The sequence below is a fragment of the Bos mutus genome, chromosome 16 (assembly GCF_027580195.1).
Source record: "Bos mutus isolate GX-2022 chromosome 16, NWIPB_WYAK_1.1, whole genome shotgun sequence".
NCBI lineage: Eukaryota > Metazoa > Chordata > Mammalia > Artiodactyla > Bovidae > Bos > Bos mutus.
In genome coordinates, this window is record NC_091632.1 from 20324187 (window position 1) to 20352161 (window position 27975).

Here is a 27975-nt window from a genome sequence, read left to right on the forward strand (position 1 = left end):
GGAGCCTGGTAGGCTGCAGTTTATGGGGTTGCTACAAGTCGGATAGGACTGAGCGACTTCACTTTCACTTTTCACTTTCATGCATTGGAGAAGGAAATGGCAACCCACTCCAGTATTCTTGCCTGGAGAATCCCAGGGATGGGGGCGCCTGGAGGGCTGCTGTCTATGGGGTCACACAGAGTTGGACACGACTGAAGAGACTTAACAGTAGCAGCAGTACCAAATGTGGATTTAGGAGAGAGGGGCCAGAGGCAAGATGTACTCGCCTGTGAAGAGCCATGTGATCTGGAGTTGTTGCTGATACATAAAGTAAATGAAAAATGGCAAGTGAACTCGAGACCCAACCACGAGGGTGAGCTCAACATGAAATCTGACATAGGAGTAAAGCCTCTTGCCTGAGAGCACTGGTGTGGGTGCCGCAGAGAGAAGTGAGATTATAATCTGAAGTTGAAGTGATGTTTAAGATCTCAACTCTGATTGAGAGGAGGAAAAAGCCCTGGGGACATCTCTGCGGGGTAGTGAATCATTCAAATTTCCCATTCTCTTTCTTGGAATTTGGAAACCTCAGTTCGAGAGCCAAGCACGGAGTCAGTCCACACCATTCACCAAGTAACGTTTCCATGAAGTACTCTTTGTAGGGCCCTCAGAGTCCCAGTTGTAAATGCAGAATAAGTACTGTCTTTATTTATTTAATGTCTGCAAGATTGGGTTCTCAGGAAGAGAAATGCTCTGCAAATTCCACACATTCTCCAACAATAGGAAAAGTGATTTGAAGAATGACAAAATCACCACTCCCAAATTCTACACTACAGTTTTAGGAGAAATTAGATCTGTCATACTCAAGAATTCAAGTCATTTAGAGGCAACTGCTGCCGTAGGTCAGTCTCACACAGCTGGTCGCAGCCTCCTGGGACAAGTTTTAAGCCATCATATTAAAGTGGAGACTTTCCTTTATGTTTGTGACTCCATATGATTCCAACCAGGGCTCCAACCCCTCCCTACTTTCTGATTCATCCACGCAAGCAAGTAAGAACACCAGGTGAGCATACATATTTACATAAGCTTCAAGGCTGCGCAAACAAACTCTCACCCGGGTAAAGGGCAGTATATAAATGGCTCTTCTTACCATTTTTAATGGGCTTTACACATCTAAAATCTCTTCCTTAGTCTTTTAAAAGTCCTTATCCCTGTTCTCTTCCCATCAGTGCTTTTCCTTCTGTACAACACACCAAGGTCTCTCTCATTTAACTCTTGGTGGTGGTGGTTTAGTTGCTAGGTTGTGTCTTACTCCTGCAACCCCACGGACTGTAGCCCACCAGGCTCCTCTGTCATGGAATTCTCCAGGAAAGAATACTGGAGTGGGTTGCCATTTCCTTCTCCAAGGGATCTTCCCAACCCAGGAATTGAACCCTGGTCTCCTGCATTGCAGGCAAATTCTTTACCGACTGAGCTATAGGGAAGCCCTATTTAACTCATATCCTTTTTATTACTAAGTGTATAAGTTCTAAAATAATGTGTGTAGGTTTTGAAATAATGAATGTCAAAGTTTCCTTGCATTCACAAATTGCCAATTAGCTAAGAATTTCTATTATTTCTAGTAAGGGGTTAAAATGGGTTCTTTTTTTGTGAATATATTTTTCTTTTACTTCCATGGGCTCCACTTTAGATCTGTTAGGTTACATTGCTTTTCAGGCCACACCTTCTATCCTTATGGGTTTTGCAGAGATTAGAGAAAAATGGACTCAACAATTGGCTAGAAATGGAATTTCAGTGAGGGATAAAAAGCTGCTTACTATTTAGAAAGTCAACAAAGATATGTTCTATATTCTTATTATACACTTTTAAAATGCAGTGTTAGCTTAAAAACAAGTAAGCCAAGGGGAAAAAACAAACAGAAAATGCTACACATTAAAAGCCAGTACTTCTCCTTCCTGAGGACACTGTTTCTCAGTGATCAGTCAGTTCAGTCACTCAGTCATGTCTGACTATTTGTGACGCCATGGACTGCAGCATGCCAGGCTTCCCTGTCTATCACCAACTCCTGGAGCTTGCTAGACTCATGTCCATGGAGTCGGTGAAGCCATCCAACCATCTCATCCTCTGTTGTCCCCTTCTCCTCCCGCCTTCAATCTTTCCCAGCATCAGGGTCTTTTCCAATGAGTCAGTTCTCAGTGACAATTACTAGTCATTTTTGATTTCTTATAAATGCTTGGAACATCAGGAAGGCAAAGAAAACTGAGTTACTTCCAATAATTCACTACAAATAACTGACCTGACCACATTTCAATATAACTGAAGGTCACTGACTATTTTTCCATTTCCTTTGTTCTAGTTTTCAAATTCTGAATGATTAGTCTTGACCTTTAGCTTGCCATGTTCTCTGTGTCAGAGCCAAGAACAATTCCCAGGTATTTACTCAGCTAACTTCATCACTAAAGCTGCCAAAGAGGATCCAGGATGGAACTAACATAGGGGTTGCAGGTCTGTACAAAGGATAAAATTAAATATTGCACAGAAATGACCTCATGTGTTTTCACAGCCTCCACGTAAGTAGATAAATATTGTATTATTACCACTTGATAGATAGGGAAACTAAAGGGATAAGGAAACAAATAAAGACATCCGACATTTACTGAGAACCTATAATAGGAGAGGCAGTGTTGAGTTCTGGAACATACACATGAATAAGCTGAAGTCAACACCCTCCAAGTAGTCACAATCTAGTGGACATGGCTGACTGTGAAAAAACAACAATAATACAGACACAGAACACAATGGGAGGATGACGTCTGATGGCTGGAAGGTTTGGGAAGGATTTTGTGGTGATGAAATCTGAGCTGAGACTTAATGGTTAGGCAGTATTCTACAGACAAAGATGGTGGGACGGCAGAGGGGCCAGTTAAGATCAAAGGCATAGAAAGGATATAACATGAGACTCTGTCAATTATCCCATAGGACTTCAGTGCAGGGCAGGGGCAGAAGGGAGATAATGTGTTCAGAGGGTTTGCAGATATTCTTGAATGACAACTCTGGTAGCAATGTAGAGAAAAGTTAGGGTGGCAAGGAAATAATTTAGGCCGCCACTGTGATGGTTTAGGAAAGAAGTTCAGGAGGCTTGAACTGAGCAGAAGTAGCACTATAAAGAAAGGCAGTGATAGCAGAAGTAGACTGTATATAATTAGCAAGTGACTGGACATAGATTGCGAAGGAGGACGATGAGTTGAAGATGATTCTGACAGATTTGAATCACTGAACACATTACATTTGAGCTTATCCTTGGACTAGACAGAAGGGGATTTCTATTAGGGAGGTCTAGAGATCAGGATGGGCTTCCCTGGTGGCTCAGATGGTAAAGAATCTGCCTGCAATGTGGGAGACCTGGGTTTGATCCCTGGGTTGGGAAGATCCCCTGGAGGAGGACATGGCAACCCACTCCAATATTCTTGCCTGAAGGATCCCCATGGACAGAGGAGCCTGAGGGCTATAGTCCATGGGTTCGCAACGAGTCAGACACGACTGACTAAACACACACACACAGATCAGGAGAGCTACTGAGTCACAAATCAACCACAGCGATATGATGGCTGAATCCACAAGAGGGCAAGAAATCACCAAGGAATAGAGTACAAAAAGAAACCTGACAAGAGTTTTATAGAATACAAAATAGAGTACAAAAAGAAAACCTTAAGATGCAGGAAACACCTGCATTTTAAGACAGAGATGGACAGTGAAAGAAGAGTCATGGGTGTCACCTGAACAGATGGCCTAAGAGGGAAGCAGATGATGAAAGGGATAGAAATCAAGGACGAAGGGCTGAGCTGCTGAGAGGAGGACTAAATGATTTCCTGTGGTCACACAGGTCATGCCCTCCCTCCTAAGCTCCGCACCTACCTACTGAATTATCACACAAGAAAAACAATGTGGTTTTTCAAGAGGAACTTATTTTCTCATTTTGCCAATGGTTAACCTGGGACTTGGTCATCAAAATAAATTGCAAGTTCTAGTCTTCATTAAACTTTCTTCGCAGCTCACACTAGTTTCCTGACGTTGAGCTTTTCGGATGATTATTATGAATCAAGTACCAGGCCTCCCGTGCCCTCCTTCACACTGGTTACACGTTAGGGCTTTCGAGTCACAGAGGTTGCTTGGTATCTAACTCAGCAGCGTGGCGAGGCTTGTAACCTAATTTCTCCGACCTCGGTTTCCTGGGGGCGGTGGTACTTACCTATTCAAGTTGAGAAGAGTGCGTAAGAGAATGCAAGTAAAAACTCTCAGCACTTTGCCGTCAAAGGCTCAATTCATTTTTGCTGTTACAGTATTGAAATTTCCCTGAAGAAGAGGCCTGGTCTCCTGCATTGCAGGCAGATTCTTGACCATCTGAGCCACCAGGGAAGCCCCCAAAGAGACTATTATTCCCTAAGGCAGGCGTGCAGCATTGACCTGAGGCCGTGTGAGCCTCATTCCTGCCAGACCGCAGCGAAACGTATTCGCAGGAAGATGGATAAAGAGCTGACGGGTTTTCCCGTGGACTCTGCAGACCACGGAGGCGGCCGCTGGCTGCCGGGCGCCGGGGCAAGCGGGATCGCAGGACCCACTCCAGCCCCTTGAAGAACCACACGTCCCAGGGTGCAGCGCGCCCACCCAGGATGGCAATTTGGCCCGGGTGGGGTCGGACTGCGAGCGAGCCGGGGCGGAAGCGGTGCACGCTGGGACCGGTAGTTTTCGCGTCTCAAGTGCACCGGTCGGAGGACGGCCGAGCGGAGAGGTCCCTCCCCAGTCCCGCCTTTTGTCCACGTCTCACTTCTGCCGACTAACGTTCTCTCCTGTCCCCGGGAGCCAGCCCTTCTCCGATCCAGTCCCCATTGGTCCTGAGGCGCAGCGTGCCCGGGCTCTACCCGGAAGTAGCGTTTGGGAAGGCGGTTTCCTAGACTACGACACCGGAAAGCTGGGGGAGGCGCTCCGGGCTGCTGAGGGCTGAGGGCGGTGGCAGCGCTGGCGCTGGGGACTGGCTTGGTGGCTTCGGGAAACTGCTCGGCGACGGCGGCCGTTCGCGTCCCTCCGCATCCCGCCCTCAGCACGGCTCGCAGCCCCTTCGCCACTGGCGTCCGGCAATGTGTCCCACCGGCAGGGCGTAGCAGCTGCGCGTGCGCGGAACCGCGGGGCCATGAGCGAAGCCGGCGGCGGCCGGGGCTCTGGGTCCTCGGTCCCCCAGCGAGCGCCATGGAGCCTGGTGGCGGCGACGGCCGCGCTGTGCCTGGTGTCGGCCACGTCCGTGTGGACGGCGGGGGCCGCGCCCATGAGTCGCGAGGAGAAGCAGAAGCTTGGGTAAGGGTGCCTGACAGCCTGGGGGTGGGTTTCCTCGTGAGGCTGACCACGGGCGAGGGTGCCTGTCATTGCGACCCGGGCGCTCAGTGGCCTCTCCTGTCGCGACTGGGGACGGCTGTTTCCTCGAGAGGACCCTGGCGGTGTGGACAGGGTGCGGGAAGACGGGGGCCCGCGAGGCGACCTCGGGGGGCTGTCTCGGGGGTGTCGCCCGGGCTGTCTGTGACCTGTGTAGGCTCCCCAAGACCAGCCGCGGTGTGTCAACGCAGCTGCCGTGTCAGTGGCCCGGGAAGGGGGCTCCGGCCGGGGTCCCTGCGCGCGAGATTTCTGCGGGCGTTCTTCATTCAGAGAGGTGGTTAGATTTCTCGCAGCAGGGAGCTCCCAGGTGGGAAAAATGCGGCTGATCTCCCTAGTTAAGGAAATCATGTTTACACCTGTTACGGACTAGGGGGCGTTCATTGGAACTTGAACTTTACGCATTTTACCATTTCCTTTGCAGTGTTTCTTGCGCTGCATCTTCATAGAACAATATTGGATGGTAGTGGTTCGTAGCCCAGTAGCCCAGATTAAGTATACTTATTCACTTTACTCAAAGTAGTTTTATCAGTCTTGAAAGGCATAAAATCATCAAGCTATATGTATAGCATTTCATTTAGAGTCAGTATTCCTAATATAGGCCAGGTCCCACAGATGAATAAAGGAAAAGCCAAGAACCGGTAGAAAATGGGCAAAGGGCATGAAGAGTTAACTCACATAAGAGGAAATGCAAATGCTTAATAAACATGAAGCTATTCAACCTCATAAATGTGAGAGATGCAGATTAAAACAATGAAATAGCAGTTTTTTGGCCATCAGGTTAGTAAATAGAAAGCAGAGTGCATGAATAGAGTACTGCCTGGATAGTTGAGCGGTGAGAAAAAACTTGGTGGGAGTGTAAATTGCTATACTTTACTTACAGTCTCCTGAAATTTAAATTGTCTGCATCCGCTGATTCATTAATCCCATCTCAGAATCTATCCTACAGAAATAAAAGCACTATTAAAGTAGAGATAGGTGTACAAGGATGTGCATTTTGAAGTAGCAGAGCTGTCCCTTGGAACGTTCATGTTGTGGAATAAAACTCAGTCCTCAGAGGAGTTAGGCCATCAGAAGGCTGCCCAGATTATATTTTTAAGACAAAAAAAGTGTAAGTTATAGAATAATATCTGTGGTACCATCCCCCCCCCTTTTTTTTAAAGAATAAATTGTCTAAGCTCAGAAAAACATGGAAAGATGATTACCTCCTGGAGTTATGATGGAGATGATGTGAAACCATCAGGATTTGTTTTAGATACAGACTTCCACTTTACTGAAATTGTTGCTCAGTCTTGCATTAGTTTTTAAATAAAATAGCAGGAAAAGACACTTGTTGGAAAAAAAAGTATCAGCTATCCAAACAAAATGGACTAATAAACTCTAATAAGGGTCTTAAATTTCCCCTTTATAGATTTAATGTAACACTGATAACTGCTTAACTGAATACTCAGTGTTCAGTGCCAGGCACTTTACATATACTGTCTCTGTAATCCTGTTTTTTAATGAGGTGAATGCAATCCCCATATTGCAGATGAGGAAATTGAAACTCAAGGTTGATGTGTTCAACGTGACAGAGCTAAGTAAATGGTGGAGCCAGTATTCAAACCCAAGTGCTCCCAAGTGCCTCAGAGCCTGTGCTCCCTGCACTTTGCTGTAGTTAGTTCCATAAGACTTGGAAAGTGATGCTTCAAGTCTGTTAAGGAGAGCAAGTATTTTTATTTGACTGCCACTCCCTCCCCCCCCCCTTTTTTTTTTTTTAATTTCTGTTCTTTTATTTATTTATTTTGTCACACTGCACAACATGGGGGAATCTTAGTTTCTAGACCAGGGATGGAACTTGTGCCCCTTACAGTGGAGGTGTAGATTCTTAACCACTGGACCGCCAGGGAAATCCCTTCCCTTTTTTATTAAAAGTTTTTGTTAAGAAAAGTCATTTGAATAACTTATTTTTGACCAAGACAAATTTTTAACTAGAGCGGTCCAACCAAATTGGCTTGAGATTTCAGCTCAGATTTTGAGATCATTTATGAAAGTGGTTACAATTATTTAGGCTTGTTAATTTAGATTGCCTTACTTTAGGATAAGAGTATAATAAGAGTCTATAGCTACAAACCATAAATACACATTGCTTGACTGTTTTCTCCTCTGGGAGTTTTCAGGAGACTGAACTTTGATTTGTTAGATTTACCGGTACAGTTTTTTTCAAAAATCCAAATAATGATTTATGATAAAAAGCAGAAAATGCCCCATCCCTTACCCTCCCCCTAGACTAAACTGATGATAAGGACTGAAATGGTTAGGAATAGTAAAAAATTGCTTGGTTACTTGCAGTTTATAGCTTTTGGAATCATTTAGCTGGATATATGTAGTCTTATACTTCATGGAATTCATTGATTGTTTTTGTGTTTTAAATGTTGCAGCAGTTGTTAATGTTTTTACTTTAAAAATGAAGTGTAAAACACTTCAATGTCTGTAGCGTATTGGTAAGCAATGTAGCTTTAGAAAAAGCTGACGTACAGAAATTATTTACAGTGAAGAAAGAGTGGACCTGATTTCCAATACATTTTTATTCAGTTGTTAAAGATACAAAACGCAACAGAAAACTGTGTTTCTGTATAATATAGTAGTTATTCTACCATTCTTTATTTAAGTATGATTGTTAGGACTTAGGTGTAATTAAGAAAGTGAGAGAGCTCAACTGGATAGTACATACCTCCGGTTTGAAGTATGATTGGTGAAATTTGGTGATCATGGGATGGTCATGTGCTTCATAAATGTAAGAATTGGGAATAATGTGTCATTTGCAAACATGATTTATTCATCATCTTGAAGCTTGAGGGCAAAGTTGGGTTAACAAGTTAATGCTAATGTTATCTGTAATATATATGTCTAGGCACTACTGTTACCAGTTATAGGAATTTATCTTAACAGTAATTTTTTATTCTATTTCAGGGGAAGGAAAAAGGAATTTCCATATTCCATTTATTGATATCAGTGCTTAAAGGGAAAACTTAGCTCTTTTTTTGGTTCTGTTTATTAGCTAATTTGAGAGTTCTTTGTCACCTACAATATAAAAATGTCTAGAAGGATTCTTTGAGATACTCCATAATTTTCTGAGATAACTTGATCCATTTTCTATCATACATATAAACATATAAAGAATTAGTGTTTTAGCAAAGTGGCTTATCACCTTGTTTTCCCTGAGCTACCAGGGAAGCCCCTTTTAATGATTAGGTGTTTTTAAATAATCATTATTTATAAAAAGTTGGTAGGACTTGGCTTGTTCAGTTCAAAAGGTTGAGTGTACTTGATTCTGCTGATTATTATAGCAGATTCTGGAAATTAGTCCTTTTGTGTCTGCTAGCTTTACTGTTACCAGTATTTCATCATCCATGATTACAGCTTTTAAAATGACAATTGCAATACAACAGGAGGTAAAATAAAAATAGATCCAGCCATTTTCTTTAAGACTCTTAATTCTTGACATTAGTGATTGAAACTTTGGGAATAATAGTAAGAATTAATACAAGACTGTTATTGATAAAATGTTTTTCTTTTGATAATTATCGGGAGACTTGGCCTTGCCTCGCCCTAACATTGACTTTTGTAGTTTTTCTTATAAGACTCCCCCAGATTTAAGAGTGTTTAATTGAAAGACTGATTTCTTGGTCTTGGTCTTGCAGATTTTGACTTAGTAAGTCTGGTATTTGTTTTAATTGCTAAGTCCTGTGCAATTGTTTTGCGACCCCACAGACTGTAGCCTGGTAGGCTCCTCTGTCCAGGGGATTTCCCAGGCAAGAATACTGGAGTGAGTTGCCATTTCCTTCTCTAAGAGATCCTCCCTACCCAGGGATGGAACCTGCATCTCCAGTATTGGCAGATGGATTCCTTGCCACTGAGCCACTTCAGTATAAAAAAATGGAGACCTTGTTACTTATCTGATGCTTTCATGGATTATTTTGGGTAATCCCTAAAGTGTCTATCTACAATGCGGGAGACCCAGGTTCGATCCCTGGGTTGGGAAGATCTCCTGGAGAAGGAAATGGCAATCCACTCCAGGATTATTGCCTGGAAAATCCCATGGACGGAGGAGCCTGATAGGCTACAGTCCATGGGGTCACAAAGAGTCGGACACGACTGAGCGACTTCACTTCACTTCAGCGGAAGTAGATGCATTAGTCTCATTTTCCAGTTGATCAGACTGAGGATTTTAGAGCTAGAATGTGCCCCGAGGACACAGGATTCAGTTCAGTGCCCCAGGCTCTACTTATTCTGGGTAAGAGCTCTAGGTAGAAATGGAGCCTGGCTATAGGGATTAGATCTGATAGAGTGCCTGAAGAACTATGGAGAGGTTCCTAACATTGTACAGGAGGCAGTGATCAAAACCATCCCAAGGAAAAGAAATGCAAAGGCAAAAATGGTTATCTGAGGAGGCCTTACAAATAGCTGAGAAAAGAAGAGAAGGGAAAGGCAAAGAGAAAAGGAGAGATATACCCATCTGAATGCAGAGTTCCAAATAATAGTAGGGAGAGATAAGAAAGCCTTCCTAAGTGAACAGTGCAGAGAAACAGAGGAAAACAATAGAATGGGAGAGACTAGAGATCTCTTCAAGAAAATTAGAGATACCAAGGGAACATTTCATGCAAAGATAGACACAATAAAGGGCAGAAACAGTATGGACCTAACAGGAGCAGAAGCTATTAAGAAGAGGTGGGAAGAATACACAGAAGAAGAAAAAAGAAAAGAATATGAAGAACTGTGCAAAAAAGATCTTAATGACCCAGATAATCCTAGTGGTGTGATCACTCACCTAGAGCCAGACATTTTGGAGTATGAAGTCAAGTGGGCCTTAGGAAGCATCACTACGAACAAAGCTAGTGCAGGTAATGGAATTCCTCCTGAGCTCTTTCAAATCCTAAAAGATTATGCTGTGAAAGTGCTGCACTCAATAGGCCAGCAAATTTGGAAATCAGCAGTGGCCACAGGACTGAAAAAGGTCAGTTTTCATTCTAGTCCCAACAAAGGGCGAAGCCAAAGAATGTTCAAGCTACTGCCCAATTACACTCACTTCATATACTAGCAAGTAATGTCCAAAATTCTCCAAGCTAGACTTCAACAGTATATGAATCGAAAACTCCCAGACGTTCAAGCTGAATTTAGAAAAGGCAGAGGAACCACAGATCAAATTGCCAACATCCTGTTGGATCATAGAAAAAGCAAGAGAATTCCAGAAAAAATCTTATTTCCGTTTCATTGATTATGCTAAAACCTTTGACTGTGTGGATCACAACAAGCTATGGAAAATTCTTCAAGAGATAGGAATACCAGATCACCTTACCTGCCTTCTGGGAAATCTATATACAGGTCAAGAAGCAAGAGTTAGAACTAGACATGCAACAATGGACTTGTTTCCATGTTCCCAATTGGGAAAGGAATATGTCAAGGCTGTATATTGTCACCCTGCTTATTTAACTTCTATGCAGAGTACATCATGGGAAATGCTGGGTTGGATGGAGCACAGGTTGGAATGAAGATTGTTAGGAGAAATATCAAATACCTCAGATATGCAGGTGATACCACCCTTATGGCAGAAAGGGAAGAGGAACTAAAGAGCCTCTTGATGAAGATGAAAGAGGAAAGTAGAAAAGCTGGCTTAAATCTCAACATTCAAAAAACAAAGATCATGGCATGCAGTCCCATCACTTTATGGCAAATAGATGGGGAAACAATGGAAACAGTGACAGACTTTATTTTGTTGGGCTCCAAAATCACTGCAGACGGTGACTGCAGCCATGAAATTAGAAGATTCTTTCTCCTTGGAAGAAAAGTTATGACCAATCTAGACAGTGTATTAAAAAGCAGAGACATTACTTTGCCAACAAAGGTCTGTCTAGTCAAGGCTATGATTTCTCCAGTAGTCATGTATGGATGTGAGAATTGGACTGTAAAGAAGGCTGAGCGCCGAAGAATTGATGCTTTTGAACTGTGGTGTTGGGGAAGACTCTCGAGAGTCCCTTGGACTGCAAGGAGATCCAAACAGTCCATCCTAAAGGAAATCATTCCTGAATATTCATTGGAAGGACTGATCCTGAAGCTGAAGCACCAATACTTGGGCCACGTGATGCGAAGAACTGACTCATTGGAAAAGACCCCGATGCTGGGAAAGATTGAAGGCAGGAAGAGAAGGGGACAGACAGAGGATGAGATGGTTGGATAGTATCACTGACTCAATGGACTTGATTTTGAGCAAGTTCTGGGAGATGGTGAAGGACAGGGAACCCTGGCGTGCTGCAGTCCATGGGGTTGCAGAGTTGGACACGACTAAGTGACTGAACAAAGACACAGGGAGTTGACTCCTGGCCTTGCCATTTTCAGTCAAGGCAGGATGACCTTGTCTAAGTTACTTAACTTCTTGGTTTCTCATATTCCACATCTGTAATATAGTAATACCATTACATAAGGGTTGTTGTAATAATTAAATGAGTTAATATATGGAAAGCGTGTAAAATAGTGACCAGCATATATTAAATATTACAAAGTAAATATCATTATTGCTTCTCCAGTATTTGACAATGCTGTGGTCTGTCCTTCTATATGTCAATGAAACCATGAGTTTCTGAGCAGTTCTGTCGTGCTCTGAGAGCCAAAACTGCCAGTGCATTTCCTGCTTATTAGGGGGCAGTCACATAATTAACCAGGTCATGAATGACAAAGGCAAAATCTGGTGTGGGGATCAGAAATCTCCACTTTAAACAGTCATTTTGGAATTTTGAGAAACAGAGTAAGCCAAATACACGGATTTCTTTTTGAGGATTAGTTTTCTTACTTCAGGAATGAATATTGTTTATTGACTTTTGACAGTTTTTTAAAGGAGCAAAAGGTACACAGTAGAATCATAAAATATAGCTTTTGGAAATGTGACCAACATATTAACAAATATGTGTTAAACTAGACATTAGTGATCTTATTTAATTTAAGGGGAAAGGCAGAGGCTTGATAGAGTATTGTTATTTTATAGTAATACACATTCCACCTCTTTTTTTTTTGGTTGAATGTTTAGTATAAGCAATAAATGTTAATTATTTCTTTGGGGGCTTTTTATTGTTTTCCCCTTTTGAGACATTTATATTAAATAATTTTGTTAAGAGGTAATTGTTTTTCATCATCAGATTTTCTTCTCTCTGCATGGCATGCATCCTTCAACAGTTTTCTTAGGAAAGAGTATAAGATGAATTTTATATGAATTTCTGGAATAGTGAAAGGTTGGCTTAGCTCTGTGTGATTCATGAAAGCTTGTCTGCTAACAGTGCTGGTCTATTTCCTGACTGTGTTTATATTCCTTCCTAACTAAATATTTCTTTTGTTTTTGTTGGTATATGTTTATGAAGGAGTATTAACTTTTTGAAAGACATTAAGTAGAATATATTTAACTTTTTCCCATTTCTGCTCTTTTAAAATTAGGAATCAAGTACTGGAAATGTTTGATCATGCTTATGGTAACTATATGGTAAGTAGAAAGCTTATCTTAATATACCATTTATGTGAGCTGATTATTATGTGAGCGCAGTCAACTGGGAATTTTATAACTTGAATTAATAAATTTAATTTTCGTTAATTCATTTTTAAAGGACGTTTTTAAAAATAGTGTCAACATAGGGTAACAGGGTATTCCTGATAGTGGTTCTTAGAGAACCAATATATTGAATAGGTAAGAATAAATTTAATTAGATTATGAAACTGTATTTAAGTAGTTTCCTTTGATGCTATCAATGGTGTGTATTAAATAGTTTGCATAGTTACATATGGTAAATATAAACATGAGTAAGGTGCTATCTTTGCCTTAAGGGAAATGCTTCTCTTAACTAAACAAAAAAGTATTTACAGAATTACTATATTCACTTTATGAAGAAAACCATTGCTTTCAGAGAGTCAGACTGTCACCTAGTTTCTGTCCAAATGATATCCTCACAGTGGGCCTTGATTTGAATATATTTTTTTTCTAGATATGCTGGTCCATATTATTTTAAAATGCCTTAGTGCTCACTTGAGTGAAATAACAAGTTTAGTTTTGCAAAGCAAAACATGTTCTGGAGACCTGTTGCATAATAGTGAATATACTTAATGTTGCTAAACTCACGCTTAAAAATGGTAAAGTTTATGTTCCATGATTTCCACCACAATTAAAAATTTAATTTTAATTAAATAGTACAGGACTAGGAGGTAGGGAAGGGCATTTGTAACTGCCCCCCCCCAACCCCAGTGACCTCTTGCCCCCCGCAATAAAATGATCTTAAAATGCAAAAAAAAAAATCATAATAATTTTTAAAAGATAACTAGCCAGCAAATTTTAGAGTTCTGAATACAGTTTTACAAGTAAATTTGTGTAATTTTGACGAGCTTAATCAGATTATTCTGAGAATTACTTCTTATGAAGTAATTGTTATGTCAGCATATCTTCTATGATTAAGGCCTGTAAATGTAGTTGGGGAAAGTTTGGCAAAGAACTAAGTTTAATTGATTCTGCTGTGTTTTTCAACTGATTCTGAATCCATTTTTCTGTTACCCAAATATCTTCATATGTCTACATTATCTTTGTGAACATGTAAGTACATACGCTTTTATACATTAAAATTTTTTTTAAGCTTGTCTTATATTTGATAATTCCTATTCCCTTCTATACTGTACATCTTTTAAGAGTACATACTGAGTTCTTAAATGTTTTTAGGATATAATGGTGATGAAGTTCTGGGTGTTTTTACAGTTTTGAATTCATTTCTCAAGATTCGGCCATTCCCGTAACATTTCTTTCAAAATCATTTATCCCTGGTTAATTCAGTTTGGGCAAAGCATAATTTTCTCTAAGCTAATAGTTTTAGGGTGGCCAAGTGGATCTAGGTTACATCTTCAAACCTAAGCCATGTCATAAATGCATACTTTTAGTTCCGAGGTGAATAAGATGTTATACAGCTGGATTAGTTCAGTACATCTCACTGTGAATAGGGTCTTCTTTTGTGAAGCACAGTATCTTTAACATTTTGTTCCTTATTAGGTAAACAGCTGAAAGTTATATCAGTACATTTTTTCCTAACGTAGAAATGAGTTTCTGACAGAGCAGCTACCAATGGCAGCCCTCAGAAGACTTCTTGGTCCAGTTCTTATTTATGGACCCTAACTGGATAACTTTTATTACAGTCATCTGCCTGCAAGATCTAAAGGAGAGGGATTTCAGTTCCAAAGACCAGAAACTCTTGGAATTAACACCCCTCGCCCTCCATTTTTCGAGTGGAGACATACCCATCTGCAGTCCACTGCAATATGTATTTTAAAATGTTCAACTATTTTACGACATGAGTGACTCTTGCAGTATACTTGTGCTGTGCTCAAACTGTGTGAGGTTTGTAACCCAAGATTTAGTCTAGAATTCACACTTCCCCTTTTCAAGTTCTCAGCTAACATGAAACAGTTCTAAAATGTTAAACAGAGACCAGGTACGTTGTACTTGTTATGTGAAGTCAGTTGCAATTTTTTTCTAGTTCCTATACTCAGAAACACTATTAGCTTGTTATAGAGTAAAAGTATATATAGATTTTGGAGTTAGATGAGTTTGAGTTCAAATCCTATATCAGTTATTTAGCTTGAACCTTAAACAGATCATTTAACTCCCTTGGGCAGTGTCTTCCTATGAAAAATGGGGATGAGTACAAAGGATTATTGTAGAGTATAAGATTTTTGAGATCACAGGGCCTTTTCTTTACTTTTTAATAAATTCATCGTCTATATGTCCTATATTTAACTGGCATCATGAAAAAATGAAGTGAAAATGTTAGTTGCTTAGTTGTGTCCAACTCTTTGTGACCCCATGGACTGTAGTGTGCCAGCCTCCTCTGTCTGTGGAATTCACCAGACAGGAATACTTGAGTGGGTAGCCCTTCTCTTCTCTAAGGATCTTCCTGACCCAGGGATCAAACTCAGTTCTGTTGCATTGCAGGCAGAGCTACCAGGGAAGCCCAGCTGGTTCCCTACCTGGTACATGAATGGGTTTTTTGTTTTTTTGTTCTTGAAAGCATTGACTTGAATTCTTATGAAGGTATAATCAAATGGGTTTTTTTTTTTTGCATTTGATTATTGTGATATATCTTTACCTTTTAAAATCAGAAATTGTTTAATAAATTTTATTAAAAGTATAAAGTGAAATAAAAGTAAAGTCGCTCAGTCGTGTCTGACTCTTTGTGACCCCATGGACTATAGCCTACCACGCTCCTCTGTCCATGGGATGTTCCAGGCAAGAGTACTGGAGTGGGGTGCCATCGCCTTCTCCAAGAAAGTACGTTAATGGTTAATTTGGGGATGTACAACTCTGTTTGCTGTAGTCAGTTGCCTTCTATGCTAAAATGGCTTTTAAATAAATGTTGAAAACTTTTCATTTCTTACTAGACTTAAAAAATATTACTCTCCAGTCTAATACACAATTACAGCAATTCTTTTAACTTTCTTGGTTTTGGGAAAACAATATTATTTTCCAAAGACAAGCAGAATAATATTAAAAGCAAAAACTCTGGAAATGGAGCAGGACACCCTGCGATAGCTCTGCCAGCTGGATTACAATGGGAAAGTCACCTCATCTCCCTGGACCTGTTTCTTCATCTCTCTCAAATGGTTTGCCTGCCTCACAATGTTTTAAAGATTAAGCAAGTTAATATAATTAAAGTACTTGGAATTTGTGTCCGGCAGATAGGAAACACTACGTGTTTATTGCTGCCAGCTACTGCCGGTATCATGACAGCTGCTAGCAATTCATTGTCTATCTGAGACTGAAATGGCCCTCCTAAAATTTATTGAGGCTTTAACTCAGAACTCCTTCCCTACATGGTGCATAGAACTTTCTTCAAACACACTCATTCTTTCCTGTTCGAGGCATGTCGTCTTTGAACTTTGTTTTTCTTTATGATTCCCCAGGTTCTACTAATGTTATTTTTCAATAACAATGCCCTGCCAGCCTTAGGTAGATTACTAAATCTTTGTGTTACTGCAAGACTTTTCTGGTGTTACATCCAAGACTTTTCTGATTTTATCAGTTGGTAGCTCAGCTGGTAAAGAATCCATCTGCAATGCAGAAGACCCTGGTTCGATTTCCTGACTCGGAAAGATCCCTTGGAGAAGGGATAGGCTACCTACTCCAGTATTCTTAGACTTCCCTGGTGGCTCAGATGGTAAAGAATCCACAGTGCAGGAGACCTGGGTTTGATCCCTGGGTTGAGAAGATCTGTGGAGGAGGGCATGGCAACCCACTCCAGTATTCTTGCCTTGAGAATCCCATGGACAGAGAGGAGCCTGGCGGGCTACAGTCCATAAAGTCACAAAGAGACACGACTCAAGAGGCTTAGAACACATGCATTTTATCAACTAAGAATATTATTTGGGGCTATCTCAGCATCATAAGGAGCTTCCCTGGTGGCTCAGATAGTAAAGAATCTGCCTGCAATGCAGGAGACCTGGGTTCAATCCCTGGGTTGGGAAGATTCCCTGGAGAAGGAAATGACTACCCACTCCAGTATTCTTGCCTTGAGAATTCCAAGGCCAGAGAAGCCTGGTGGGCTGCAGTCCATGGGGTCACAAAGAATAGGACACAACTGAGCAACTAAGCACACAGTAGCATAAATACTAACAATTATAACGAATGTACTTGACAGATCTCTAGCCTCAAACTGCGGTTTATCCGCAGTGAATTGCACAGATGACTTCCTTTTTTCCCCAAATAAAATGAAATTAGATGTGTTTTTTGGCAGTTCTTGTGCGACCTTATTTAACCTTAGACCACAGCCACTTTAGGGCTTCTATTAGCTTGTTTTTAGTATTTGCGCTGAGGCCAGTCTGCAGACTAAATTAGATGACAAAATACATGTATTTAGGCCACCAAATACAGAACTGTTTTGGATCTGAGCTCCCTGATCTGATGATCTCTGTCTTCTAATGTTTTTCCTGTTGACTATAGACAACTCATTTATCAACTATTATAAACAGAAACTACCTTGGTAGAGACCTAAACATTATAAATAAATTTTGAAAGAGTTGGTAAGTAGGTAAACTCCTAGCACAGTTTCCTTTAGCTAGGAGCATCATACCTATTCACTTTTAAGCTTGCTTTCGTGAGTGCACGGGCTTCCCTCATGGCTCAGACGGTAGAGCCTCTGCCCGCAATGCGGGAGACCCAGGTTCAGTCCCTAAGTCAGGAAGATCTTCTGGAGAAGGAAATGGCATCCCACTCCAATACTCTTGACTGGAAAATCCCATGGGTGGAGGAGCCTGGTAGGCTACAGTCTATGGGATTGCGAAGAGACAGACACAATTGAGTGACTTCACTTTCCTTCATCTTCGTGATTGCACAGTTTAAAGAAAAATCAGTATCCTTTAAACAAAAGGAACTGTTTTAAAATGTAACTTCTTATGAATTTTCAGATTTGTGTAAGCTTTCTTAGAAATATTTTTTCCTGATTTTTAAAAAAACATTTTTCATTGTGGTTAAAATATACATAAAATTTTACCATTTAAACCCTTTTTAAGTGTATGGCATTAATTATGTTCACATTGTTCTGCAAATATCACCATCCACCTTCAGAACTTTTCCATATTTTAATTTGAAACTGTACCAGTGTTTCTTTTTGATAGTTTCTTAAAAAGAGTAATTCTATAAATAAGTTTAAAAGTGGTATTAATGGTCAGGAGGAGGGCAGATACAAATACATGTGTATGTGCAGTTTTTGTGTGTAAACGATTATAGGACTACCTTTTATTAATCATTGTTCCTTGGCCTCTACTTTTAGAACATTCTAAAACAACTGCCGAAGTGACTTAAATTCTATATTGTCTTCTCGTTGGTTTTTTTGTTTGTTTCTTAAATCATACCGTAATACTCTGTGTAGGATTTTGACTCAATAGAACCACATCTTCCTATATATTTAGGTAGAATTTACAGAGAAAAGAATTTCCGATTTCAAATGCATGGTTCTGTGTTGTACAGTTGAACACAGTTATTTAACTGGCACCACATTTATGATACAGAACATTTCCATCTCCCCAGAAGCTCTCTCATGCTCCTCTGCAATCAGTTCCTTTTCTCCACCTCTGACCTCTAGCAACCATTGTGATCTGGTCTCTGTCACTAGTTTTCCCTTTTCTAGGACTTCATATTAGTGGCCTCTTAGAATATGTATGTAGTATTTTGGTTCACATTCTTTCCTGTAGTGTGATGCTTTTGAGATTTGTCCATGTTTTTGGAGATATTATAGTTCCTACTTATTGCTCAGTAGTATTTGTTGATTTGGCAAAACACCATTCACTAGTTGATAAATATTTAGAATGATTATAGTCTTTGGCTCTTATTAAAAGACTGCTGTGAATTTGAGAATGCAGATTTTTATGTGGACATTCATTTACATACTTAGGAATGGGATTGCTGGGTCCTATGGGAAGGGTAAATTTAATTTTTTATAAGAAACTGCCAGACTTTTCTAAAGTGGCTGTAACATATTGCATTCCTTATGAGCAATTTAAGAGTTTCAGTTACTCCGCATCTTCTCCAACACTTGGTATTTTCAGTCTTTTTAATTTTAGCTATTCTAGTGGGTGTGTAGTGGTATTTTGTTGTGATTTTAGTTTTATTTTTCCTGATGACTAATGATGTTGAAAATCTTTCCATATGTTTAGTGTATCTTTTTTTGGTGAAACATCTGTTCAAATCTCTTGCTATTTTAAAATCAGGTCATTTGTCCTGTTATAACTGAGTCATAAGAGATATATTATTTTCTGGATATTAGTCCTTTATCATATGTATGTTTTACAGATATTTTCTTCCCGTCTGTACTTTGCCTTTTAATTTCCTTAATGTCTTTTGAAGTATAAATGTTTTAACTTGTGACCAAGTCCAATTTATTCTTTTTCTTTTATGACTTATGCCTTTTATACCCTACCTAAAAAAATATTTGCCTAGCCCAGAGTCACAAAGATTTTCTTGTTTTCTTCTAGGTGTTTTAATGATTTTAGCTTTTTCAGTGAGATCTACTACTCATTCTGAGTTAATGTTTGTATATATGGTGTGAGGTAAAGCTTTGTTTATATTTTTTTCTTTGTGGATATCCCATTATTCTAGCACGGTTTGTTGAAAAGAGTATCCTTCTCCCACAGAATTACTTTGGCACCTTTGTAAAATCAGTTAACTTTATATGCTTGGGTGTATTTCTAAACTCTGTATCTTTTTTTTTTTTTTTTTTAAATTCCTCGGCGGCCTGGTAGTCTTCCATCTTGCCGCCCGCGCGTCGCCGCCGCCTCCCCAAGTGGAGCGCACTGCCAACTCTGTATCTTTTTTCCCACTGATCTAAATATCTATTAGTCCATCTGTATCAGTCTTGGATTAAGTGATATTAAGTCCTGAAATCAGGCAGTGTAAGTCTTTCAGCTTTGTTCTTTTTCAAAATTGTTTTGAATATTTTACATATTTTGCATTTTCATGTAAATTTTGGAATCATATTGTCAATTTCTAAAAAAAAAACATAGCCTATGGAGATACTGATTGGGATTATGTTGAAATCTATACATCAGTTTGGAGAGTTTGACTTCTTAATAGTATCAAGTCTTTTAATCCATAAATATAGTGTCTGTGTACATTTATTTAGTTCTTAATGTTAGCAGTGTTTTGTTCTTTGCAGTGTACAGTTCTTACACATCTCTTGTTAAATTTATTCATAAGTATTTCATATTTTTAATGCTCTTGTAAATTATGGTCTTTCAAATTTTAATTCCCAGTTGTCCATTGATTTCATACAGAAATACAACTTTTTCTGATAACTTGAGATCCTTGCTAAATTCATGTATGATTTTTAGTAGCTTTTTTGGTAGATTCCATAAGGTTTCCTACATGGTCAGTCATGTGATCTGCAAAAAAAGATTCTTCCTTCTTCCTCCAAACTATTTTGTTTTTTCTTAGAGCAGTAGCTAGGACTTCTTGTATGATGTTTAAAAGAAATGTGAGATCCTTGTCTTACTCCTAATCTTGTGACAAAAGCAGTTAGCCTTTCCCTGTTAAGTATGGTATTAGCTGTGGGTTTTTCATAGATGCTCTGTATTCAGGTCCTTTCTATTTCTAGCTTGCTGAAAATTTTCATCATCCCAGGTTATTTATTAAATTTTGTCAAATACTTTTTTTGCATTATTGATAATAATCTTGCTAAAAATATCTGTTGGTAGCAAGACTTTATTTCATTACAACATTATTATTTATTATCATTTATTCCATGTAATATTATTTCTGAAGTTCAGTTTATTTTATCATTGATCAAACCAAATTGATTAACATACATTGAAGAATTTGGAAACTTTTGTTCTTATTTTGAGTACAGACTTCTAAAGCTTGCCAGCATTCTACTCTGTGCTTAATCTAAAATCTTATCAGATAACTGCAGTTTTGTTACTTATTTCTCCTCAGTGCTGAGAAACATTTCATAAAATATAGTGCTCAAAGGACCATATGTTCAGGGTAGAAGTATTAATAATTTAATAGTTTAGATAAATGGAATCCTAAACACCTGAAACATGGCTAAGTGAGTATAAGTAGTGAACAAAGGGGAAAAGGAATATTTGATTTGGGGTGAAAAGAGAACTGAAAAATTATGTAAGTTCAGTCAGTACTAGCATATGCTATCTATATATAATAGAGGGTTTATTAGATATCATTTAGTTTTTGTTTTAGGAAGGAATATCTTACCTGCCTCAAGAAGGGAGGTGAGGTGTTTAACAATAAAGATCTGGAATAAAACATTTAAAATGTATATAATTTTATGGGGAATTAAATAGATTTGGTGTCTTCAGTAGCTCACTATTATAAATAAACAGTACTTTTGTCTTATTATTGATTTTAGTAAAGTCTCTTCCCTTTGGCTAGTTTTTGGAATTGGCTTTACTGAAAAGTCAGTTTGGATGCTGCTTTGAGTGTTTTGTTTTTTTTTTTTTTAATTATGTATTTATTTATGGCTGTGCTGGGTGTTTGTTGCTGCGCAGGCTGTCTCTAGTTGCAGTGAGTGGGGCTGCTCTTCATTTGAGTCTGAGGGCTTCTCATTCTGGTGGCTTCTCCCGTTGCAGAGCACAGGCTCTAGGGCACGGGCTCCGTAGTTGCAGCACGTGGGCTTAGTGGTTGTGGCGCACAAGCTTAGTTGTCCTGAGGCATGTGGAATCTCCCCGGACCAGGGATCGAATCCATGTTCCCTGCATTGGCAGGGATCAGCAGAAAAGTCCTGATTTGAGTGTTTTAAAATTGTATATGTTTGTTTATTTTTTCGCTGCACTGGGTCTTTGTTACTACTCGGGCTTTTCTCTAGCTGTGAAGAGCAGGGGCTACACTCTATTTGTGGTGCTCGGGCTTCTCGTTGCGGTGGCTTCTCTGCTGTGGAGCACAGGTTCTAGGGCTCGCAGGCTTCAGTAGTTGGGATTTCCGGGCTCTAGCTCGATAGTTGTTGTCTACAGGCTGAGTTGCTCCATGGGATGTGGGATCTTTCCCAGATCAGGGATCGAACCCATGCCTCCTACATTGACAGGTAGATTCTTTACCACTGAGCCACAAAGGAAGTCCCTGATTGGAGTGTTTTGAAGCAGTTGTATCAAAATGCTAGTAAATTTAGAATTTGATGTGGAGAGTCTACTGTGTTTTGTTTTATGTTTTTGCTCTTGCTTTTAGCCAAGCACATGTTCTATCAATACTTAATTGATATAGGACTTTATCACCTGAGTTTTATTTTTAGTGATAATTTTTAAAGGTTTTTTTTTTTTATTTTCTTGGCTGTTAGTCATTAGCAGTATGAAAATTCTTATACTTTGTTCTGGCAGTACATTGAAGAGAAAGAATTACTGTAACCTCAGCCAAATTTGCCATGTGTGCATTGCTTTGAAATTATGCAAATCAACTGTAGTTTGCTTTATGATCCCCTGGTGGCTCAGGCGGTAAAGAATCTGCCTGCAATTGGGGAGACCTGGGTTTGATCCCTGGGTTGGGAAGATCCCCTGGAGGAGGGCATAGTGACCCACTCCAGTGTTCTTGCCTGGAGAATCCTGTGGACAGAGGAGCCTGGCAGAGTTGCAAAGAGTTGGACATGACTGAGTGACTAAGCACACACACACATGCATTGCTCTGAAATTATGCAAACCAACTGTAATTTGCTTTGTGGTTAACCAGAAGAAAAGGTGGTGGTTTTGTTTCTGTCCTTAATGTTGAAACAGGGGGACATAAAGTATTTTTACACCTGGTTCAAAGCTCTCTTATTTGATTATTCTGGTTTTCAGTTACTAATAATATTTTTCTTACCTGGATAAGCTTAGGGTTTGAGTTTCATATTTAATTTCAGATAAAGGTGATTGTGTATGTGTTTTGCAAAACCCTAAAAATAGTATTGTTAAGCTTTCTAAGCAGCCATTTAAAAAGAGCTCTACAATCAAATTAACATTCGAATGATCTCTTATGTAGTATCTTTCAAAATACATAAGCAAGTTTTAAAAAATGTTACTTGAGTTACTTCTAAGTGTTTTTTATATGTGTTAAATATAAAACTATAAAGCATTAAAAATATTGTGCATTTTGGTAAATCATGGTTCTGTTGGAATTAAAAAGTAATTAGGAACTTGACATCTCAAAGCCACATGCAAAAGTAATTAGAATTTTACTAAAATATATATATATAATATTAAAATTATAAAATATTGAATTCAGAATTTGGTAGCTGCATATGGATTCTAATTATATAAAAGCATTTGTTACCTGGAATCCTTTCCTCAGGAAATAAATCATTGTAGAACACCGAAGTTTTTAAAATAACCTGAAGGATTGCAGGCTGCAAGTCTTTTTGTATTTAGTCTAATTTTTTTGTTTTGGTCTTTCCTTTTGTGTGACCATCTGTGTAGTGTTCCTGACCTCTTTTTTTTTTTTTTTGCTGCAGACATGGTAATGAGTTTGGAATCTAGATAATTAAGTGAGAGGCAGGAGGATAGAGCTGGACATTGGGGGTCAGGAATACTTTGGTTGAATTTTTAGAATTAAGAATCATATGGCATACAGGTATAGGAGGAACAAGCCAGATTCCAGGTATAAAGGATCAGAGTAGTCTTAGAAACTTTGCCATGGTGATATTTCATGAATGCAAGAAAAGTGGAATCGTATTTTCAAACTTCTGAAGGAGAGAAAATATGTTTCAGGCATTTTATAATCATTTGGATTGTTCTTCAAGTGTAAGGCAAGAGCCAGCTTAACCCAGAAATAACAGTACTGATGACTCTATTTTAAAGTAAACAAAAATAACTTACCTAAGGACAAAGTTCAGGCACCCAAGAGATAAAAACTTCAGGAATGGAGGCGCCAAAAAAAGTGGTGTGCATTGATTCCAGTTAAGTAGAATTCTCACGCTGGTAACTGGGGAAATTATGATTCCAGACCAGACTATAAATGTTATAAACCTTTAAAAAAAATCTTTGTCAAAGCATTTAAAATTTTCTTTCTGATAATTATAAATGTACAGAGAAATTTTTGAAATAGCTAAAACTAATAGTGTACCGTTATTCAAAATATTAGAGACTTTGGAATTGAAGTATTATTTCTTTGTAAAAACCTCACTAAGAGAAGTTAGAACAGGACTCGCCTTGCTTGCCGCCGCCTTGTTGTATGACTTAAGATACAACATAAATCTCTGCTATACCTGGTGTGGTAGATACAGAAATTTCAAAATTTGGGCCCACTTCAAAAATTTTATCCTTTTCCCTCTGTGTCATGAAATTTCTGCAGGCATTATTATGTCACAACCACTTTTTTCGTCTGTGTGGATAATTTGGCCTTTACTGAATTCCTCTGGCTGCATGTCTAGATACTGCTTCAGTGACAGCAGTATCAACGTTCCATGGTCAGCTGTTTCTTCTGTAATATCTTTTATGTTCAATGTGAATTTCACTTTCAGTGTTTCCACTTTTCATTTCTTTGTGAGCTTTCATCCTCATTGATTAATTTCCTCTTTTGATTATCTATTTTTATAAACTGTTAAACTGTCATGTAGGATTATCACTAGGTGACAAGGAGACATATAACTTCATGCTTGCTGTCTGAACTAAAAAATACACCGTGATCAATCACTAGTTCCACTTCGAAAGAAGTTATGTGATTGATCGCTGATCACAAGAAGCATCTGGTATTTATGTAGCAATTTGTGGATTGAAGAACTGGCACTTCAGTTTGCATTCTGTGCAATTATTTAAAAATACAATGGTACCTGGAATTTGAACCATGTTGCTGAAAGTTTAAATTGTGAATCTCAATTTGTGTGTGTATAGTGAAAACATGTAAAGTGAAAACTGTTTATAATAATATAATCGATAAAAGTCTCAAGTTAGGGAAAAGGGTGAGTATATTAATCCTGTTATCCTTGTCAGGTATTATTATTATTGTCAGGTAAGTATTATCTAAAATTGAAATATGTAATACAGTGATTCTCACTTCTAAATGTTTCTTATAGTCACATTTTATTAGTTTTGGGGGACTCTTTTAGGGACAGTCCCCTGGTTAAAGAGATTATAAAGTTTAGCAAGCTCTTCTTGTTTCTCTCCTTTTCTAAGATGTGCAGCCAAGTAATTGGAGATTTCAGTCCAATTTCATTGAAGCAACTGTTCAACTTAAAGAACCTACTTCATTGGCTATAGCCATGCATGGAGGGCCAACAACATCAACTCTCCGACACTTTGGGTGTTAACATATTTCCCTTTAAAGCCTGTCTTTATTCCTAATGCCCATGTTGTGGTCAGTGCAGCTTCGTCTTCTCACTCCACTATTCAGTTTTGGTATTGGAAAGTTTCTTATTTTCAAGCTTCAGTTCAGTTCAGTTGCTCAGTCGTGTCTGACTCTTTGCGACCACATGGACTACAGCACACCAGGCCTCCCTGTCCATCACCAACTCCTGGAGTTCACTCAAACTCACGTCCATCGAGTTGGTGATGCCATCCAGCCATCTCATCCTCTGTCGTCCCCTTCTCCTCTTGCCCCCAATCCCTCCCAGCATTAGGGTTTTTTCCAGCGAGTTAACTCTTCTCATGAGGTGGCCAAAGTACTGGAATTTCAGCTTTAGCATCAGTCCTTCCAATAAACACCAGGACTGATCTCCTTTAGGATGGACTGGTTGGATCTCCTTGCAGTCCAAGGGACTCTCAAGAGTCTTCTCCAACACCACAGTTCAAAAGCATCAATTCTTCGGCGCTCAGCCTTCTTCACAGTCCAACTCTCACATCCATACATGACCACTGGGAAAACCATAGCCTTGACTAGACGGACCTTTGTTGGCAAAGTCCTGTCTCTGCTTTTTAATATGCTATCTAGGTTAGCTATGTATTGAAAAAAATTATACAACAATTCACTGTGTAGTAGACAAGAGGGAGGATTCTTGTGTGTGCTTCATTATAATTTAGACTAGACATACGCTGTCATGGTTGCTCATCCAAAAAATCTACTCGATAATAGGCCAAGCTATAAAATGCCTATTAGTTGAGTCATTGTGTTATATACCCGAAACTCACATAATTTTGTACATCAACCTGTTTCAATAAAAAGTACCTATTAATAAAGATTAAGAAATGTATGTGACCTGTGGTGGAAACTGAATTCATAAAAGAAGATTTGAACTAGTATATTGATACAGTAGTCCTAGATAGGAAGATTCAGTTGGTAAAAAATATCAATTCTCCATAATTTAGACTCTTTCAATTAAAATTTCAATGGAATTTTAAGGAAATTTTAAAATTATCCAGAAGAGTAAACTTGAAAAACTCATTAAGAAAATTTAGAACAAAATAACTGGGGGGAGTGAATTGCTTAACCAGGTAGCAAGGCGTGTTGCAAAGACTGATTAAGACAATGGTTTCGAAGCAGGAAGTAGGTTTGTAAAACAAATAGGTCTGTAGGGCAATAGGAGTAGGAACTAGGTCTGTAGAACAAAGTAGAGGCTATGAAAATGTGTGTTCATGTAGATACTTTATAAGCTATATTTCAAGCAGTTAGGGTAAGGATGAATTGTTTAAAAAGTGATATTTAGGAAATTGGCTATTTGGGGGAGGAAATACAAGTACATTCCCACTTCACATTATAAGCAAAATTAGATTCCAGATGGAGTAATTATCTAGACGTATAAAAAATAAAATCATAAGTGTGCTGTTTTCAGAGACCCAAGATGGCCTTATTAACTGTGCCCCAAATTTAGAAACCATGAAGAAACTAATAGATTTAATTACATATTTAAAGATTAAAGTAAAAAGTACCGTAAACAAAGTTAAAAGCCAAAGGAAAGATAGAAAAAATGTTTACATAACAATGTATAAGGAGTCAGACAACCAATAGAAAATAAACAAAGGTATAAATAGACATTTCTGAAAAGAAATAGCAATGGCTAATGCAAAAAGATATTTATCCTCATTTGTAATGAAACTTGAGATATCATTTTTTATCCAGGAGATTGGCAAAATGTAAACTGTTGATCATTGCCTGAGAGTGTTGTTAAGAGTGTTGTTAAGTGTTGTATCTTTGTGTTCAGTTTGATAGTAGCTAGTCGGACACGACTGAAGTGACTTAGCAGCAGCAGCAAAAATGAAGGGGCTTCCTTGGTACCTCAGCTGATAAGGAATCTGCCTGCAATGCAGGAGACTCCTGTATGATTTCCTGGGTCAGGAAGATCTCCTGGAAGAGGGATAGGCTCTAGTGTTCTTGGGCTTCCCTGGTGGCTCAGACGGTAAAGAGTCTGCCTGCAATGTGGCAGACCTGGGGTCAGTCCCTAGGTTGGGAAGATCCCGTGGAGGAGGGCATGGCAACCCACTCCAGTATTCTTGCCTGGAGAATCCCCATGAACAGAGGAGCCTGGTGGGCTACAGTCCATGAGGTTGAAAAGAGTTGGATATGACTGATAAGTTGGATAAGTACAGCACAGAAAAAATGAAATATCTGTACCTTTGGCCCACTGGGTCTGGTTTTAGAGATTTAATCCATAGAGTACAAGCATATGTACAAGAGATATGGACATATAGCTGTTTACTGAAGCATTGTTTATACAGTAAAAAATTGCGTTCAGCCTACATGTTCATCAGTACCCATACTTTGGGGAATACCATGAGGAGCAGGTCCTGTCAAGTGTGTGGGCTCTGGAATCAGATTGCCACGTTTGCATTCTGGATCCATCATTTACTGGTTGCATGACGTAGGCTTAGTTAATTTCTCCGGCCCTCAGTTTTCTCATCTACAAAACAGAAATGATGGAATTTGTTTCAGAGGGTTATGTGATAAGTTAAAAAAACTAAAATATATAGAACAGTGCTTAGAACGTAAGTACTCAATAATATTAGTTAATATTAAACTATCACTATGCAATTATTAAAAAGAATAAAATACATCTGTAGAATTGCAGCATGAAAAACCCCAGAGTGATTTAAGTGAACACATTTTAGGACAGTGTGTGCATATGGCATGAGTACCTTTGCAAATGGAATTTTTAAGTGATGTATGTACATGTATTTCTATGTATG

General features: G+C 39.1%; 1 protein-coding gene across 4 annotated transcripts in view; it reads left to right on the top strand.

The window, feature by feature from the left end:
• Positions 1 to 4977: 4977 nt before the first annotated feature.
• Positions 4978 to 27975, top strand: part of EDEM3 (ER degradation enhancing alpha-mannosidase like protein 3) — a 72857-nt gene continuing 49859 nt past the window's right edge. For 2 of the 4 annotated variants that reach the window (XM_070384807.1, XM_070384810.1), the window contains exons 1-2: positions 4980 to 5325; positions 12859 to 12904. In XM_070384807.1, coding sequence (XP_070240908.1) covers positions 5165 to 5325; positions 12859 to 12904 — 207 coding nt within the window. In that variant the 5' untranslated portion in view covers positions 4980 to 5164. Of the gene's footprint in view, positions 5326 to 12858; positions 12905 to 27975 lie in introns of all 4 variants that reach the window. The other 2 variants (XM_070384808.1, XM_005893097.2) reach the window with 2 other exon arrangements.